This window comes from Ilyonectria robusta (assembly GCF_021365365.1).
Source record: "Ilyonectria robusta strain PMI_751 chromosome Unknown BGZ61scaffold_5, whole genome shotgun sequence".
Taxonomy (NCBI): Eukaryota; Fungi; Ascomycota; class Sordariomycetes; order Hypocreales; family Nectriaceae; genus Ilyonectria; species Ilyonectria robusta.
The window spans coordinates 38,268-51,458 of NW_025764439.1; the positions used below are offsets into that span (position 1 = coordinate 38,268).

The 13,191-nt window shown below is 53.9% G+C and overlaps 8 protein-coding genes across 8 annotated transcripts; 4 read left to right on the top strand and 4 right to left on the bottom strand.

Moving 5' to 3' along the window:
* Positions 1-763: 763 nt before the first annotated feature.
* On the top strand, positions 764-2,541 carry BGZ61DRAFT_491615 (FunK1 protein kinase; the record flags this gene model as incomplete). The annotated part of the gene is made up of 2 exons (XM_046250451.1): positions 764-1,939; positions 1,987-2,541. The coding sequence occupies 2 exons, from the start codon at positions 764-766 to the stop codon at positions 2,539-2,541; spliced, it is 1,731 nt and encodes a 576-aa protein (XP_046107194.1).
* On the bottom strand, positions 2,295-3,765 carry BGZ61DRAFT_177787 (kinase-like domain-containing protein). Its single transcript, XM_046237646.1, has one exon. The coding sequence runs from the start codon at positions 3,619-3,621 to the stop codon at positions 2,569-2,571; it is 1,053 nt and encodes a 350-aa protein (XP_046107195.1). The 5' UTR covers positions 3,622-3,765; the 3' UTR covers positions 2,295-2,568.
* A 492-nt stretch (positions 3,766-4,257) lies between these two features.
* BGZ61DRAFT_491617 (uncharacterized protein) lies at positions 4,258-6,197 on the top strand (the record flags this gene model as incomplete). Its single annotated transcript, XM_046250452.1, has 3 exons — positions 4,258-4,647; positions 4,678-5,553; positions 5,721-6,197. 3 exons carry the CDS (start codon positions 4,258-4,260, stop codon positions 6,195-6,197), a joined length of 1,743 nt encoding a protein of 580 aa, XP_046107196.1.
* A 699-nt stretch (positions 6,198-6,896) lies between these two features.
* BGZ61DRAFT_568771 (uncharacterized protein) lies at positions 6,897-7,593 on the top strand (the record flags this gene model as incomplete). The annotated part of the gene is made up of 2 exons (XM_046256009.1): positions 6,897-6,965; positions 7,023-7,593. The coding sequence occupies 2 exons, from the start codon at positions 6,897-6,899 to the stop codon at positions 7,542-7,544; spliced, it is 591 nt and encodes a 196-aa protein (XP_046107197.1). The 3' UTR covers positions 7,545-7,593.
* BGZ61DRAFT_445928 (uncharacterized protein) lies at positions 7,568-8,275 on the bottom strand. Its single transcript, XM_046245154.1, has 2 exons — positions 7,875-8,275; positions 7,568-7,815 (listed from the first exon to the last, which is right to left on the bottom strand). Exons 1-2 carry the CDS (start codon positions 8,227-8,229, stop codon positions 7,640-7,642), a joined length of 531 nt encoding a protein of 176 aa, XP_046107198.1. The 5' UTR covers positions 8,230-8,275; the 3' UTR covers positions 7,568-7,639.
* Positions 8,276-9,482: 1,207 nt separating this feature from the next.
* Positions 9,483-10,170, bottom strand: BGZ61DRAFT_346320 (ribosomal protein L21e-domain-containing protein; the record flags this gene model as incomplete). Its single annotated transcript, XM_046239862.1, has 4 exons — positions 9,483-9,813; positions 9,912-9,959; positions 10,013-10,080; positions 10,135-10,170. The coding sequence occupies 4 exons, from the start codon at positions 10,168-10,170 to the stop codon at positions 9,483-9,485; spliced, it is 483 nt and encodes a 160-aa protein (XP_046107199.1).
* A 294-nt stretch (positions 10,171-10,464) lies between these two features.
* Positions 10,465-11,419, top strand: BGZ61DRAFT_177870 (uncharacterized protein). The gene is made up of 4 exons (XM_046237647.1): positions 10,465-10,489; positions 10,536-10,608; positions 10,690-10,788; positions 10,849-11,419. Exons 2-4 carry the CDS (start codon positions 10,544-10,546, stop codon positions 11,255-11,257), a joined length of 573 nt encoding a protein of 190 aa, XP_046107200.1. The 5' UTR covers positions 10,465-10,489; positions 10,536-10,543; the 3' UTR covers positions 11,258-11,419.
* A 161-nt stretch (positions 11,420-11,580) lies between these two features.
* BGZ61DRAFT_346211 (Pre-mRNA splicing Prp18-interacting factor-domain-containing protein) lies at positions 11,581-12,960 on the bottom strand (the record flags this gene model as incomplete). Its single annotated transcript, XM_046239853.1, has 1 exon — positions 11,581-12,960. The coding sequence occupies one exon, from the start codon at positions 12,958-12,960 to the stop codon at positions 11,581-11,583; it is 1,380 nt and encodes a 459-aa protein (XP_046107201.1).
* Positions 12,961-13,191: the final 231 nt, after the last annotated feature.

The window sequence follows — 13,191 nt, forward strand, 5'->3', positions numbered from 1 at the left end:
TCGGGCATCTTGGGTCAAGAGAACCGCCATTGACGAGCCCCAAGAGGCATTTTTGAGTGCAGTACGGCCCGTCTTGTTTCTGGCTTCCTCCTTCTCCCCCTCTTCCGCCCTGGGATCGTTGCGCCGGAAATCGCTGACCGCGTTGAGTTCCCTGAATTCCCTCGCCTTCCGACCCTCCTCGAGGTGTCCGCTGCTCCGTCGGGCTCGGCGTGTCTGGGAAACCCCAAGTTGACTCGTCATCAGAAAATTCTCCTGGATCCCTTTGCGCGACGTTGGCCTAGCCCCGGAAGCTTTCTGTAACCTCTTCTCGTTGGGTGATTTTTTCACCGCCCATCACCGTTCCAATGCCCCCAACTCTTACCCCTCAATGACCACGAATCAACACGGGTCGACAGCCAGCTCCACGACGCACAACACGAGACAAGAAGGACAAACAGGCAAAGCGAGACCGCCTTCAAGACCAACTGTGGGACTTGTCCCTCTTTCTGACGGCTGTATCCGTACACTGCCACCGCCCAGTCAGACGGTGGACAAACTGCACACGGGATGCTGATCCGCTCGCTCAATCGGAACCGGAACACTCGCCTCTTTAGCACCACACCACAACTCCAACGTCGGCATTTCGCTGGAATAGACCGGTCCCATCGACTTCACACGCAACAAATCTCGAGGCAGCTCGTGAGGCTGCTATTCAAACGTACCCAAAAGCCCCCAACCCCAAACACCCACCACCATTCGCAATACGCCGTGTGTTCCATCGGCCATGGAGAATCACCCGGTGGTAAATCATCCGCCAGCTCCACCGGCCTCCGCGACAGACGACCAAGAAATCCTTGACAACATAGACGGCCGCTTGCACGGCCCCATGAGCGGATTTATCAGAAGATTCTTCGGTGACTTTCAACATGTCCGCCAAGATGTTTTGTTGGAAAATCAGGCCCCATCGCCCGACAATTTCCTACAATGGTTTTCCAACTATGCATCGCGGGAACTTGACGGCGCTCGAGGCTCGTGGCATATATCTGGCGGCAATGTAGCACCAGAGCACGGGAGTGCTGACGACGGCGCACGTCTCCTCTTGACCATGCCCACTTCGCCGGCCTCCAACGTACAGCCAAGATGGGACCATGTTCAGGTTATTGGCCAGTTTTACCACCGTGGCTGCGTTTATCAGGATGGACTATTACGTCTCTGCCGGTCCGCACACCAGGTCTTCGCCAATCAGCCTACGCGGCTCTTCTTGCATGGCTTCTACATCCGCGGTTCACTCGTCGAACTTTGGGTCTTTGATCGATCTGGCTTATATTGCAGCGACGTATTCGATGTTCAACAAGATTTCATCCAATTTCTCTCTATTATTCTCAGCTACCAGCGGATGACGGACCAGGACCTGGGCAAAATCAACATCATCGAGACGGATAAGGGCGGCAGCTACATCATCCTTGATAGTGTGGTGATTCCCTCTCCGGGAAAGCTCTATCTCGAAAGCCAGCCAATTGCGTCCCGCGAAGGCCTTGTTGGCACCGGGACAACTTGCTACCGGGCTAGAATGCCTGATTCGAATCGATGGAATTACGTCGTGAAGTTCAAATGGCGTTGGGCCAGGGAGCGTCCGGAGGACGAGCTTCTGAAGCTGGCCAAGGAGAAATGCGTCTGGGGTGCCGTCTCCGTTGATTACTACAAAGAAGTTGAAAGTACAGCAAATCTGCGTCGAGGTCTCCGGTGGGGCACACACAGAAAATTCGCCACGATGCACTTTCGCGGAAGACATGGAAGTATCGAAGAGCAACGACAGGAAGCTACTTGTAATGCCGACGGCCTTGTCGAATATACACAAGAAACCGACAACTTCTTTCAAAATCGCATCCTTGCCTGCATCGTTACTTCTCCTGTCGGCAGATCCCTTCACACTTTTCAGTCTCCAACAGAATTGCTTCAAGTGTTTCGTGATGCTATCAAGTGCCATCGATACTCCATGACGCCAAGATTCTTCACCAAGATATATCCCCGGGGAACATGATCATTCTGGATGACCAAGATGAAGCAAAGCCGAAGGGGATCCTGATAGACCTTGATTCCGCAATAGAGCTCGCCCAAGGATTAGGAACAGAGCCTGGAATTACCGGCACCAGACCATTTATGGCTATTGGCGTTCTGAAGGGTGAATGTCATACTTATCGGCACGACCTAGAGTCCTTCCTTTACGTTTTCCTGTGGACAATGATAACAAACCACACGGAGAATCCCCCAGAGACAAGCAAGCTTCGACAATGGAGCAATGGCGACTGGGACGAACTAGCGGCACGCAAGCCTCTTGATATGGATCAGAATAGTTTTCGGAATATTCTGGAGGAATTTCCTCTCGAATTTCACTCCCTTAAGCCGCTCGCCGAATGTCTTCGCCAAATTCTATTTCCCCTACGGAATGGGGTAGTTTGGACAGGGACCGACAGCTCGCCCGAGGCTGTAGACAAGCTCTACGATGGAATGATCCGCGCGTTCGAAGAGGCCATTGCTTCTGAGGGTGGAAGATGGATGTAATAGATGTGAGAATTTTTGTTCTGTGCCTCATCCAAGTACTACTCCAAGCATGATGTAGAGGACGCGCTCGCAACATGTTTGCCATTTCCGCAGCCACAACTCGCCTGCAAGAAACGCCAAATCTCTCCGTCGCATGCCTTCCTGCTGCATCCCACTTCGTACACCAGAACAAAAAATATTGAGGGTGGAGTTGATGCTTTGACTACGATCGCCCAAGAATGGTTTAGAGAAACTGATTCGTATACCGGGTTCAGAGAGCGCCGAAGTACTCTGCCTTATGCTCTCCATATTCAGCTCAAGTGGCATAGGCTCCAAGAACCTATCTACCTCTGCCGCCCAAAATATATTAACAGGGTTGATATATTTAGCACATGTATACTCCCAATATAGCGGCAACCATCCTGCTGTCTCCCAGTCCACAATGCCTACTATATCGTCTCCTTCAACCAAAATGTTCAGGCTGCTTAGATCACCATGGGTCAAGACTAACTGGTCATTTGACTGCCGATAGAACTCAAAGAGCTTGTGTATGTCGTCCGGCAAATTCGCATACTCAGTGTCCAGATCTGCACCGTTCGCAAGGGCCTCGTGGAAGTCCCGGGTCGTAGCATATGGTCCCCAGAGTAGCCTTGACGGTAAGCGACAGTCGTAGAACGGACCACCGTCAACACCACTGACACTTGTGCCTTCTGGAGGAGGTACAGAGCGGAGTTCGGTAACCATCTGACGGAGCTGGGCGAGAATAATCGATTTCGACTCTCCAGTACGGGTTTTCCAACTGTACCATAGCATTTTGCCATTCATCTTGCTCATCACAGTATAGCTGTCACCTTTATAAATAAAAGCGCAGTATACCTTCGGCACGGGAATAGAAGTGTGTTGGGCGACATATTGCATGGCTTTAGCTTCGGCTAAGCTTGCAATCGGCTTTACTTTGATGCATATATTGAATATGGACATCAAGCCCGGAGAGGGTTTCCATAACCACCGCAGATACCTCTGGTTCCTTGCTAAGACGAAGAGGATGACGAGAAGTCGAGTGATAGGCCCGGCGTTGATGGGTTCCTTATTCGGCGGCATGTTGATGAACTTGTCGGCAGACAACTGTCGTGGAGCTGTTGACAGGCTCGATCTGGCAATGCAAAGGCATCAATCCGGTTGCGTTGGTATGGAAGGGCAGAAGGAGAATGATACAGTGGAACTCGAGGACTTGGTGAACAAAACAAGTGGGATGTTAGAGAGAGATGGAAAATGGCGGGAGTCAATTTCCAATAGATTTGGTCGAGAGACACCGGCAAAACTTTTAATCCGAGCGGCCCCCCCAAAGAAGCGGCTGGGGGTATTAGCCACGGGGGTTGTTACCGTCGAAATTGCCAAGGGAGCACAAGTTTGACGGCAATGATCTCGTTATAACCCGTGAGAATGGTCATGGATTTATACGTTCCCCAGCCTTTTCTCTTGGAGCTCTGAGACAGGAAACGGCTGTCCACACTCGACCTTGGCCCGAATGAGTGGAGGAGAGCTCTTCGTTCAGCCGGCGCGTAGAAGTGGCCGGCGCTTAGACGTCCAGTGTCATTCGTTCACCAAGGCGCTTTAAGTAGGCAACCACCCCGGCTTCGCTTTGTCGCCTTTCTCTTCCCAGCTCAGTCAGATAAGCTCGTTCTGTCCTTTACCAACTTCAGTTTCCAGGTGATATGCCTCGCCGTCGTCGCAAAGATGGCCTTCCTTTTCAACAATCCTCAGCGCCCCGTCCTGCCGCATGTCGTTGAAGCGCTCCAACGACTACAAGACGACCCTCAACAGCTTGCTCACGAGAGAGACCGACGCTACGACGACCCCCCTCCGCCGTATTCAGAGTCAGGTGAAACCACGCAGCCTCCAACACCCGGGCCTCCAGTTGTGGACGAGTCGTATCAACGAGAACTACGAATGTTGGCTCGCTACAAGTCGACGCCACTGAACCAGTTCAAGAGCCAGGCCAGACGTGAGCGCGAACGGCTTGAGCATCAGTTATCCGAGGAGCGGTTCGGTCGAAGACAGACGCTGCTCTGGGATCAGTCTTCAGATCTTCAGGCCAACTCCGAGAACAATGTGCGAAGCCGTTGGGTAGAACAAGGCATCTGGGGGGACGAATAGAGCCCAGCCTGGCCCAAGGACAGTCATCTGATGTCGACATGGTCGCATCGAGGGGGTGGCCCTTTTTCTGGCCCCTACAACGCCACCACGTCCGAGTCCTGGCCGGGCGCTCGTTGGGGCCACAAGGAAAATGACCGGGAGCCAGAATCGGAACCGGAATCGGAACCAAAGTCAGAGCCAGAGCAGGAACGACCTCCTATCTTCGGTATTTTCGGGCTCGGCGTGGGCCAGCCAAAACGACCACGGCCTCGTCGGCAGCTACCGCCGGGACCGGTTCCGATATACCTTATCCCGACGCCCACCGTTCGCAATCCTGAGGCATCCCGTCCCTACGACCAATTCTTGTATCAGATAACCAAGGAGCGCGACTGGATCAAGGATGAGACGGACTACAAGCAACCCGGTAGCGCCATCGACCTCGATGCCGTGGCCTACCAAGGTGTCAAGAAGAACTGGATCAAAAATGGGATCTGGAACCCTAAATGGGATGATCTGCCTGGAAGGACGTGGATATACGAAGAACCCGAGGAAGAAGTCGTAGTGGAAGCTCCTGCCGCTTCTGATGACTCCGGTAGACGGCCGAGCGATACGGCCGATGACAGACAACAGACTCACGGCCCACGACATCCCAGCCTTTTCAGACCGGCGCCAATTCCTGAAGTCACCAATGGTCGCACCGATGGCGGACCTACCCGAGCTCCTGGAGGTGCTGAAGCCTCTAATGCGGAGGGGCGGCCCAGCGGAAGGACGAGGGAGTCATCAAGTCGCCAGCTCACCGTCACCCACGGCACACAGGACCCAGAACAGCCTCCTCGGCGGTCCCTTCGAAGCGCTAGGCCGTCTCAAGCAGAGACCGGAGGCTCCTCTGCCGCAACTGTTCGCTCCCAGGTGCAAACTCATCCCTCTGCAAGACCTGCCGAGATGCCCAAGAAGAGCAGCACGAAAGGGAGGCTTAACCGAAGTCGAGGTGATGACCTTAATAAACAGACTTCCAAAAGCCAAAGGCTGAGTATCAGCGAGGATTTGTCGCCCTCGGAACGCAGTGTCTCTCCTCTCCCCCGTGTCAATCCAAGCGCAGTCGCTGCTCCGATGCAGTCGAGCACGAACAGCCTCCGAAACGGCCGAGGCATAACACTCGACACTCGGTTCTCTCGTCCCATAATGCATCCGATACGAACAAAGAATCACACAACTCCAAGACTGTCGTTACAAAGGGTGCAACACCGTCATGTGATGAAATGGCGACGTCCACGAGCAGGGGAACCGGAGGGAAAAGAGTCACAGCTGTTTCCAATCCACTTCGCCGCAGCGCCAGGATTGCGGAGAGAGAAAGGAAACAGCCGACCGACGTTTCGGCGGAGCTGCAACGTGGACGATCAAGTACTGCGACAACCAAGACTGCAACAACCAAGACTGCAAAGAGAGGCCGCCCAGGACGAGGCGATCAGCATGACATATCGACGCCGAAGAGAGATGGAAGAAAAAGAACCCATATTGCTCGGGCAAAGGCCAGGAAGTAGGACCAAAGCAGGGAATATCCAAGAGCTACTAGCTAGATATTTCAGGGTGCTTGAGGCTGAGTCGCTTATGGACCAAGAGGAATGCTTCTTACTCTATTCAAGCAAGGGCCAGGGCTGAGCAGCGATTCAAGCTACCGGTATGTAGATAGCCCAAGGACCCGCGGCTCAAAGAAGCCGGAGCCTTCTTAAGCGCTCGACAGGGCCGGGGTAAGATAAGAGTTGACATCCCTCCTCGGATTAGCTGGCAAGGACGGGCGCTCAGCCTTGAGCTAGTCCTTGCGGCGAATCAATCCCGCAGGCTTCGGTGCTACCACAGTGTACCTACTCCGTATAATGCAGCCATATTTTGCCAACGGTTTGTTCCCAGGCCCCTGTTAATTCGAGCGCCAGACGGCCGTGGCAAAGGGCTAATGGAGGGGAAAGTGAGCCAGGGGATGGAGAGCGATGATTGATGGAAGTGGTTTTCGTGCAATCTCTCGCGCCATATAAGTCCGGCGAATTGGTTTGGCAAAGTATGCCAAAACTTTCAATGCGGAGATGTCAGGAAGATATATGTTCGATGCTCAGTGATCCATTAAAGACCTTCGCCGGAGGATCGGGCACTTCAATATAATAGGAGGCTATTTTGGATTGCCTCCGTACCAGACCTAATCTTCTCCCTTACAACATCATCAGCCTGACCACACCGACCCCAACTTGATGGGCGCCCCGCGCAAAGCACGCAGCTGGCGCCAGTGCCTTGCCGACGACTACGAAGAAGAATACGGAGTGCGTGTCTCCTATTAACCCTTGCGACATGTTTCTTTAAGCTAATGCAGCAGCCAGCCCCTTCCCGACCCTGTCGCCACATTTGGATCCGAGCTGGCGACAGCACCGCCAACGCCGGTACTTTCGTCCAGCATCGCTGAGCCGGACCCCTTGTTCATCAATCAGCTTCACGATAGAATCGAGCGCATTGCGACTTCAAGTTCTCCGACATGCCTCCGGACTTCATCTCGCGTCTGGCCGCATGACTCCTGCAGCGACTCGGACGAACCTGATGCCGCGCCATGGTCACTACAAGCCTACGCCGCCCGACTCTCTGCGAGGGCCTTGAAAAATCCCGCCACGGACGGAGAAGCGATACACTCCAAATCAAGACGCCAGCAAAGCGACTGCGCGAACAAGATTCTGACAACACCCTCACCCAAACGAGCCCGATGTGACAGCAATGGCCTTGACGGATCCGGAAGGATTGAAGCGAGAACGAACAACCTGCTCGGCGAGGCTAAAGAGACGGATGCGTCGATCTACACGGCAACAACAACTTCACAGCCCTCCACAGACAAACTTGCCGACGCTGCCTGATAGTTCTGATTAGCAAGATAACTCGTCTTATAACCTACTAGTAACTTAGAAAAATTTCTCTAATTTAACATCTTTTTAATAAATTATTTATATTTTTAATAAATTATATGGGCGAAATATATATTCCCTTCGGACAGGAAAGTCCGTCGCCGGCCGCAGGCAATCTCGCGCTTCTCAGGGCTTGCAGAAGCACCATGACGGCTGGAACTTGCCGTTACGGAATCAGAATCGGAGGCCGAGTCGCCAATACTAACGTCTGAAAGGCCGCCCACTACAAAAACATTGCCATCAGCACAAACGTTGGCCAAAGGATTGGATGGAGAGACCAACCTGCTCGTCGAGGTGTGGCTTCAAGATCGACGTCGCCACTGGCAAGCCGCGTCCGTTTCTTTGGGCTGGGTGTAGACGAAATGTTGTTCAAACACAGATTGGGGATGATCAGGACCTCCTCTCCACCCTCGTCGCAGCAGTCTTGGCAACGTTCAAGCCAGGCTTCAATGAAGGTTCTCGTGTCATGGGCCACGCCCACCATATCAGGGCATCTGTGTGGTTGAGACTCCGTAGGCCGTTTCCAGAAGATGTGAGCATCGAAGCGCGAGGTTGCATATGCCTTTTTCTCTGCTGTCTTTAGTATCGTTCTTTTCTCTGGTGGATGACGATGAAGCAGTGGAGGCTGGCGGGGCATTTCCAAAAGAAGCTTATCGGCGATAAGATAAAGAAGTGGATTAGCATGACGGTTGATGGAAACAAGACGCTTCGACCGTCGCTTGGATCTATTTGGGCAAATCAGTGCAGCCCAGATGACAATCTTGGATGGTTCCAGCCAGAGCCATCCAGTTCGCCGTCATCAGGTGGCACTTCTGGTCACCATCGCCTAGGATACCAGCCATTCAGTTGAATGGTGTTTTTTGGGCAGAAAATCTGAAGGTGCGCTAATGGACCATTCCTGCGCCAGCCTTCATATTAGTTCAGCGATGAATGAAGTTCAAGTAGTTTTGCTGGTTTATTGTCAATATATTTATTATCTATCCCCGAGGCCCCAGCCACGTCCAAGCTCCAAAGTAGCACGCTTTTTCTGACTGTCTAGTCTAGTCCAGTTGAATCGCATCATGTCGAATCATGGGTACTTCGTTTGCTGTCCTCGAGTCAAGCCACCTTCGATGCAGCCTACCCTGGAGATGGACCCTTGGTTGCCCCTCCACCGTCTACCACGAGCCAGCCACGCCGGCGAACCGCCCCGCGCAACCACCAGTACCGCAAGCCGCTGTTAGTAGGCATGCAAAACCCTACGCAAGATGCAGGACACTGCACTCGAGAGACGGCCTCGCCCAAGCACCTCGCGCAATCGCCACTCCCATCCCACACACCAGTTGCTAGTATTGGGTCATCCGTGACTACACCCCCGCGGTTTACTCTGTAAAACGAAAATGGGCCCCCTCCGTGGCGGTGCAAGTTATGCGTGAAGAGCGTGGTGTTAGTGGGTGAGGCAAGCTTCAAGACTCTGGAATGAATATGAGAGGTATGACTGTATTACAACAAGGTCTGGGAGAGGTTGCGATGCTACAATTTCCAGTGGATCACTGCCGGCAAGCGACCTCACACAGACGAATGCTCATGTCAGGGATCCTACGACGCCAGGGAGGCTGCGAGGGATGCATCTCGAATTGAGCGGCTTGGTATTGAGTTGCACTCGACAATTGTTTGGAAGACCGGGAGTCCTTTCGGCATGCCCGAGTCCCCGTCTAGTATCCAACAGGCCGCACGCACGTCACTAGAGAGATCCATCAAATGCAGACAAGTTTGTTCCCATGGATGTCTTTTGGTCTCATTCCCTATGGACATCAAAATGCAAGCCTTTGCCATGCAGAGTTCTTTCCCATCCGGACGCAACACCCCAAGCAAAAAGAAGCAAGCACCACACAACCCCGCAGAATCTTTTTAGATAGTAGTCTCGTAGGGAAGAGGGGTGACGGTCTCGGGGGGGCTGTCGGTAAGAGAGACGGTGCGGGCCTCTCGGGGGCCGAGGGGCTGGCGCTTGATGGAGACGGCAACGCCGTCAGCCTTGGCCTGCTTCTTGGCCTCGGCGTTCGCCTTCACTCGCTTCAGGAAGTCCTCTCGGGATCGCGAGGGGGCGATGTGCTCGATTCGGATGTTGATTCGCTTCTCGATGTAGCGGTGCTTGACCTTCTTGTAGATGATGACGCCGACGGCAGCCTTGGCGACGTTGTAGATGACACCAGTCTTGCCGTGGTAGACCTTGTAGGGCATACTGTTGTGCGCTGTTAGCCAAAACGTCCCTGCGCACATTTCCCAGCGTGAAGTCTGCAATTTGCGGTTTTCGCAAAGTGCTTCGGAGAGTCGACTTACCCCTTCTGGACGGCACCGTTGGTTCGGATATCGACGATGTCACCGACGCTGGAAATCTGTCAGTCTCGTCGCGCGTCGTCGCAGGCCACGGCACAACTCACTGGTACTGTCTGAGGTAGGTGTTCAGGGCGATCATGCCCTTCTGGCGGAACTGCCGGCTGAAGGCATACTAAAAACAACGTCAGCACGAGGTCGAAGCGATTGAACTCGACAATGCACATACGCGGGTGCCCGCTCTCTTTCCGTAGGAGTGACCCATCTCGAATCGTGTGCTGGGGACGCGGGAGGGTGTGGGTTAGTGGTCGTGGTTGGCGAAAGAGATGGTGAAGTCCTTCGCCTTGGTGTTGTGGATTTCGAAGGCGGCTTGTGGGAGCGGGTGCTAGGATAATCCGAATTTTTTTTCGGCCCCGTGTAGGGCAAGGGCGAATGTGGGTGCTGGGCCAAAGGGCCCCGTTAGGGTTCTGGGAAATGCGCCCACGTGATCTCGAAACCGCCAAATTTACCTCCCCACAAGTTGACGATTTTCTGAACTTGTGTGCTAAAGTTCATCTCCCGCCAAACACCAAGGAGCAAGTCAAGTGAGTGCCATCGCCGGCGACATCCCAACGCGCATCAATTAACAAGACCACAGGATGCCTCCTCGCGCGTATTCGAAGACCTCTCGTGTCCCCCGCAGACCCTTCGAGGCTGCCCGACTGTCAGTAATCACCGGCCACTGAATTTGAGCTTGTCTCTGTTCAAGTCGATTGTGACCCGAAGACTGACATATAACCCGTAGTGACTCCGAGTTGAAGCTCGTTGGCGAGTATGGCCTGCGCAACAAGCGTGAGGTCTGGCGAGTCGGTCTGACTCTGTCCAAGATCCGTCGTGCTGCCCGGTAAGTTTGATCCTCGCGCCCATTGACACGAAAGATTGCAGTTTCTAACAACGCACACAGTCAGCTTCTTACCCTCGACGAGAAGGACCCCAAGCGTCTCTTCGAAGGCAATGCCCTCATTCGCCGTCTCGTGCGTGTCGGTGTCCTCGACGAGTCCCGCATGAAGCTCGATTACGTCCTGGCCCTGAAGATCGAGGATTTCTTGGAGCGCCGCCTCCAGACTTGCGTCTATAAGCTAGGCCTTGCCAAGTCTATCCACCACGCTCGTGTCCTGATCCGCCAGCGCCACATCCGTGTCGGCAAGCAGATCGTCAACGTTCCTTCTTTCATCGTCCGTCTCGACTCCCAGAAGCACATCGACTTCGCTCTCACCTCGCCCTTCGGTGGAGGCCGCCCCGGCCGTGTCCGCAGAAAGAAGGCCAAGGCCGCCGAGGGTGGTGACGATGGCGAGGATGAGGATGAGGAATAAATGTACCAAACTGTGCATTGATGGCTCTCCCACTTGTCTAGGACTGCTGGGACCGGAATACCACTCATGGGAAGGGGATTCTCTTCATAGCTTGCGGCGTTGGCCAGAGGATAAAAATGGAATGATTTCGCCGAATGGTAACGACAAGAAAAATGCTCAGGTTCCTCTGCTCAACTGTGTACATGAGTCTCAACGAAATTCCACCTCGTCCAAATCATCTGTCCATTCCCATGTGAATCAACTGGTGCTGCCATCCCATGCTGCTCGACATGTTCGCCGATTAATGTGCTTGTAATTTTGCTTGATTTACATGAAATGCAACGCTATGTAAGGAGCTCATCCTTGCCCAGCAACTTCGCCATGGGATCAGCCGTAACCGTTCTCTTCCGTCTGTACTCGTCCATTTCCTCCTCTGTTACTCCATTCATCATCTCTTCACGAGTCCGCTTCTTGGCTTTGGCATCGGCAGGCTCATCCTGATCCACCTCGTCCGCCTCGTCCTCGGGGTTGTCGGTGACAAGATTTGCGCCACTGCGTTGCCTCTCGGCGGCCTCCCAAGCCTCCTTGCCATCTTCTCCAGTGCAGTAGCTGTTTTTCACAAAAGAATGACAGCAGGAGTAGCCCCATTTGAAGCTGGTCCACCAGCTGCCCCAGACGGAGGTGTGGTTGTTGATGAGAACATCCTCGGCGTACTTCGATTTGGCTTCCTTTCGTGGTGCCCCCTTGACCAGACCAGCCTCGTCGTATTCCACAAAGGTCTCGGACTCGGTGATAGCCATGTTGCGAAGAGCAGCTGGCATCTCCTTCTGTCCATCCGAACCATACTTCTCCAGCAGAAGCCTCTCTTTTTCTACACGGTTTGCTTCGGCCTCTTCCCTCTCCTTCTTCCGATAAAATTCTCCCGCCGTGGGATTGGCTTGGAGATGCTGACTGGTGTCGCCGCTCTGCTCTTGTGCCTCCCACGCATACCGTTGGGCCTGCTCAAACTCGCCAGCTTGTCCAGACCCTCGCATAAATCCCTCCTCGGCGAACAAATCGGCGGCCTTGTCTGCGGTGGCACCGCCGTTGACTAGAGTCCTAGTCTTGGGGTCGTACTTGGCGGACTCAAGATCAAGGTTCAAAAGGTACTTGGCGGTGTCTTCTCGGATTCTTAGTTGTCGCGTAGCTGTGCTCTGATGCTTGCTCATGTCGTTCTCCTCGGCGTACTTGTCGCCGTCATCCTCCTCTTCATCGCTTCCCTTGGCGGCCTTGGTCTGTTTTCTTAGGTCTTCCATTTGGTTGTACTCATCCACCACGGTGCGGTACTCCTTGGCGTCGTAGCCGTTCCAGCGATCTCGCTTGGCATCCCATCCCATCTTGACGTCCTGGATCACCTCATCGGCCTGGATATCCTTCCCTGACCACTTTGCCCCCTTGGCCCTGGGTCGGCTCAAGCAGTCCTTCGCCTTGTGTGTCATCGCGCCGCAGTTTTCGCACGCGCCCTTTCGGTATTTGGTGGCCGCGGGACCGGCTTTCCTGCCACGGTCATACGATTGCGACTTCTCGTTCTTCTCCTCTCGACGTTGATGCTTGAGGTAATCGTTTTCGTTGTCGTCATCCTCGCCAGCGTAGAAAGGCCGCTTACTGATGAAAGACGGAATGTAGATGTTTTCCTCCTTGGAGGCCGCGCCTGCGCCGCCAGAGGGTGGTTTTGGGGGTGGCATGATGGATGGTTGTGTCGAGGCGATGCGCGGGTTGGCTTGGAGGCAGCTAAAGGAGCGGAATGAGGGGGCGATTCTGATTTCGCAGACAAGATTGTCGTCCAGTCGTGCTGAGTTGGACGAGAAACGGGTTCACACAGGTAGAGCCAATGCCTTCGACCTTGGCGTCGCGAAACTTGAGTCGCAGCGCCAAAGTTTCTTGATAAGCAGCTTATCGCCACGTGATCGCGCGAG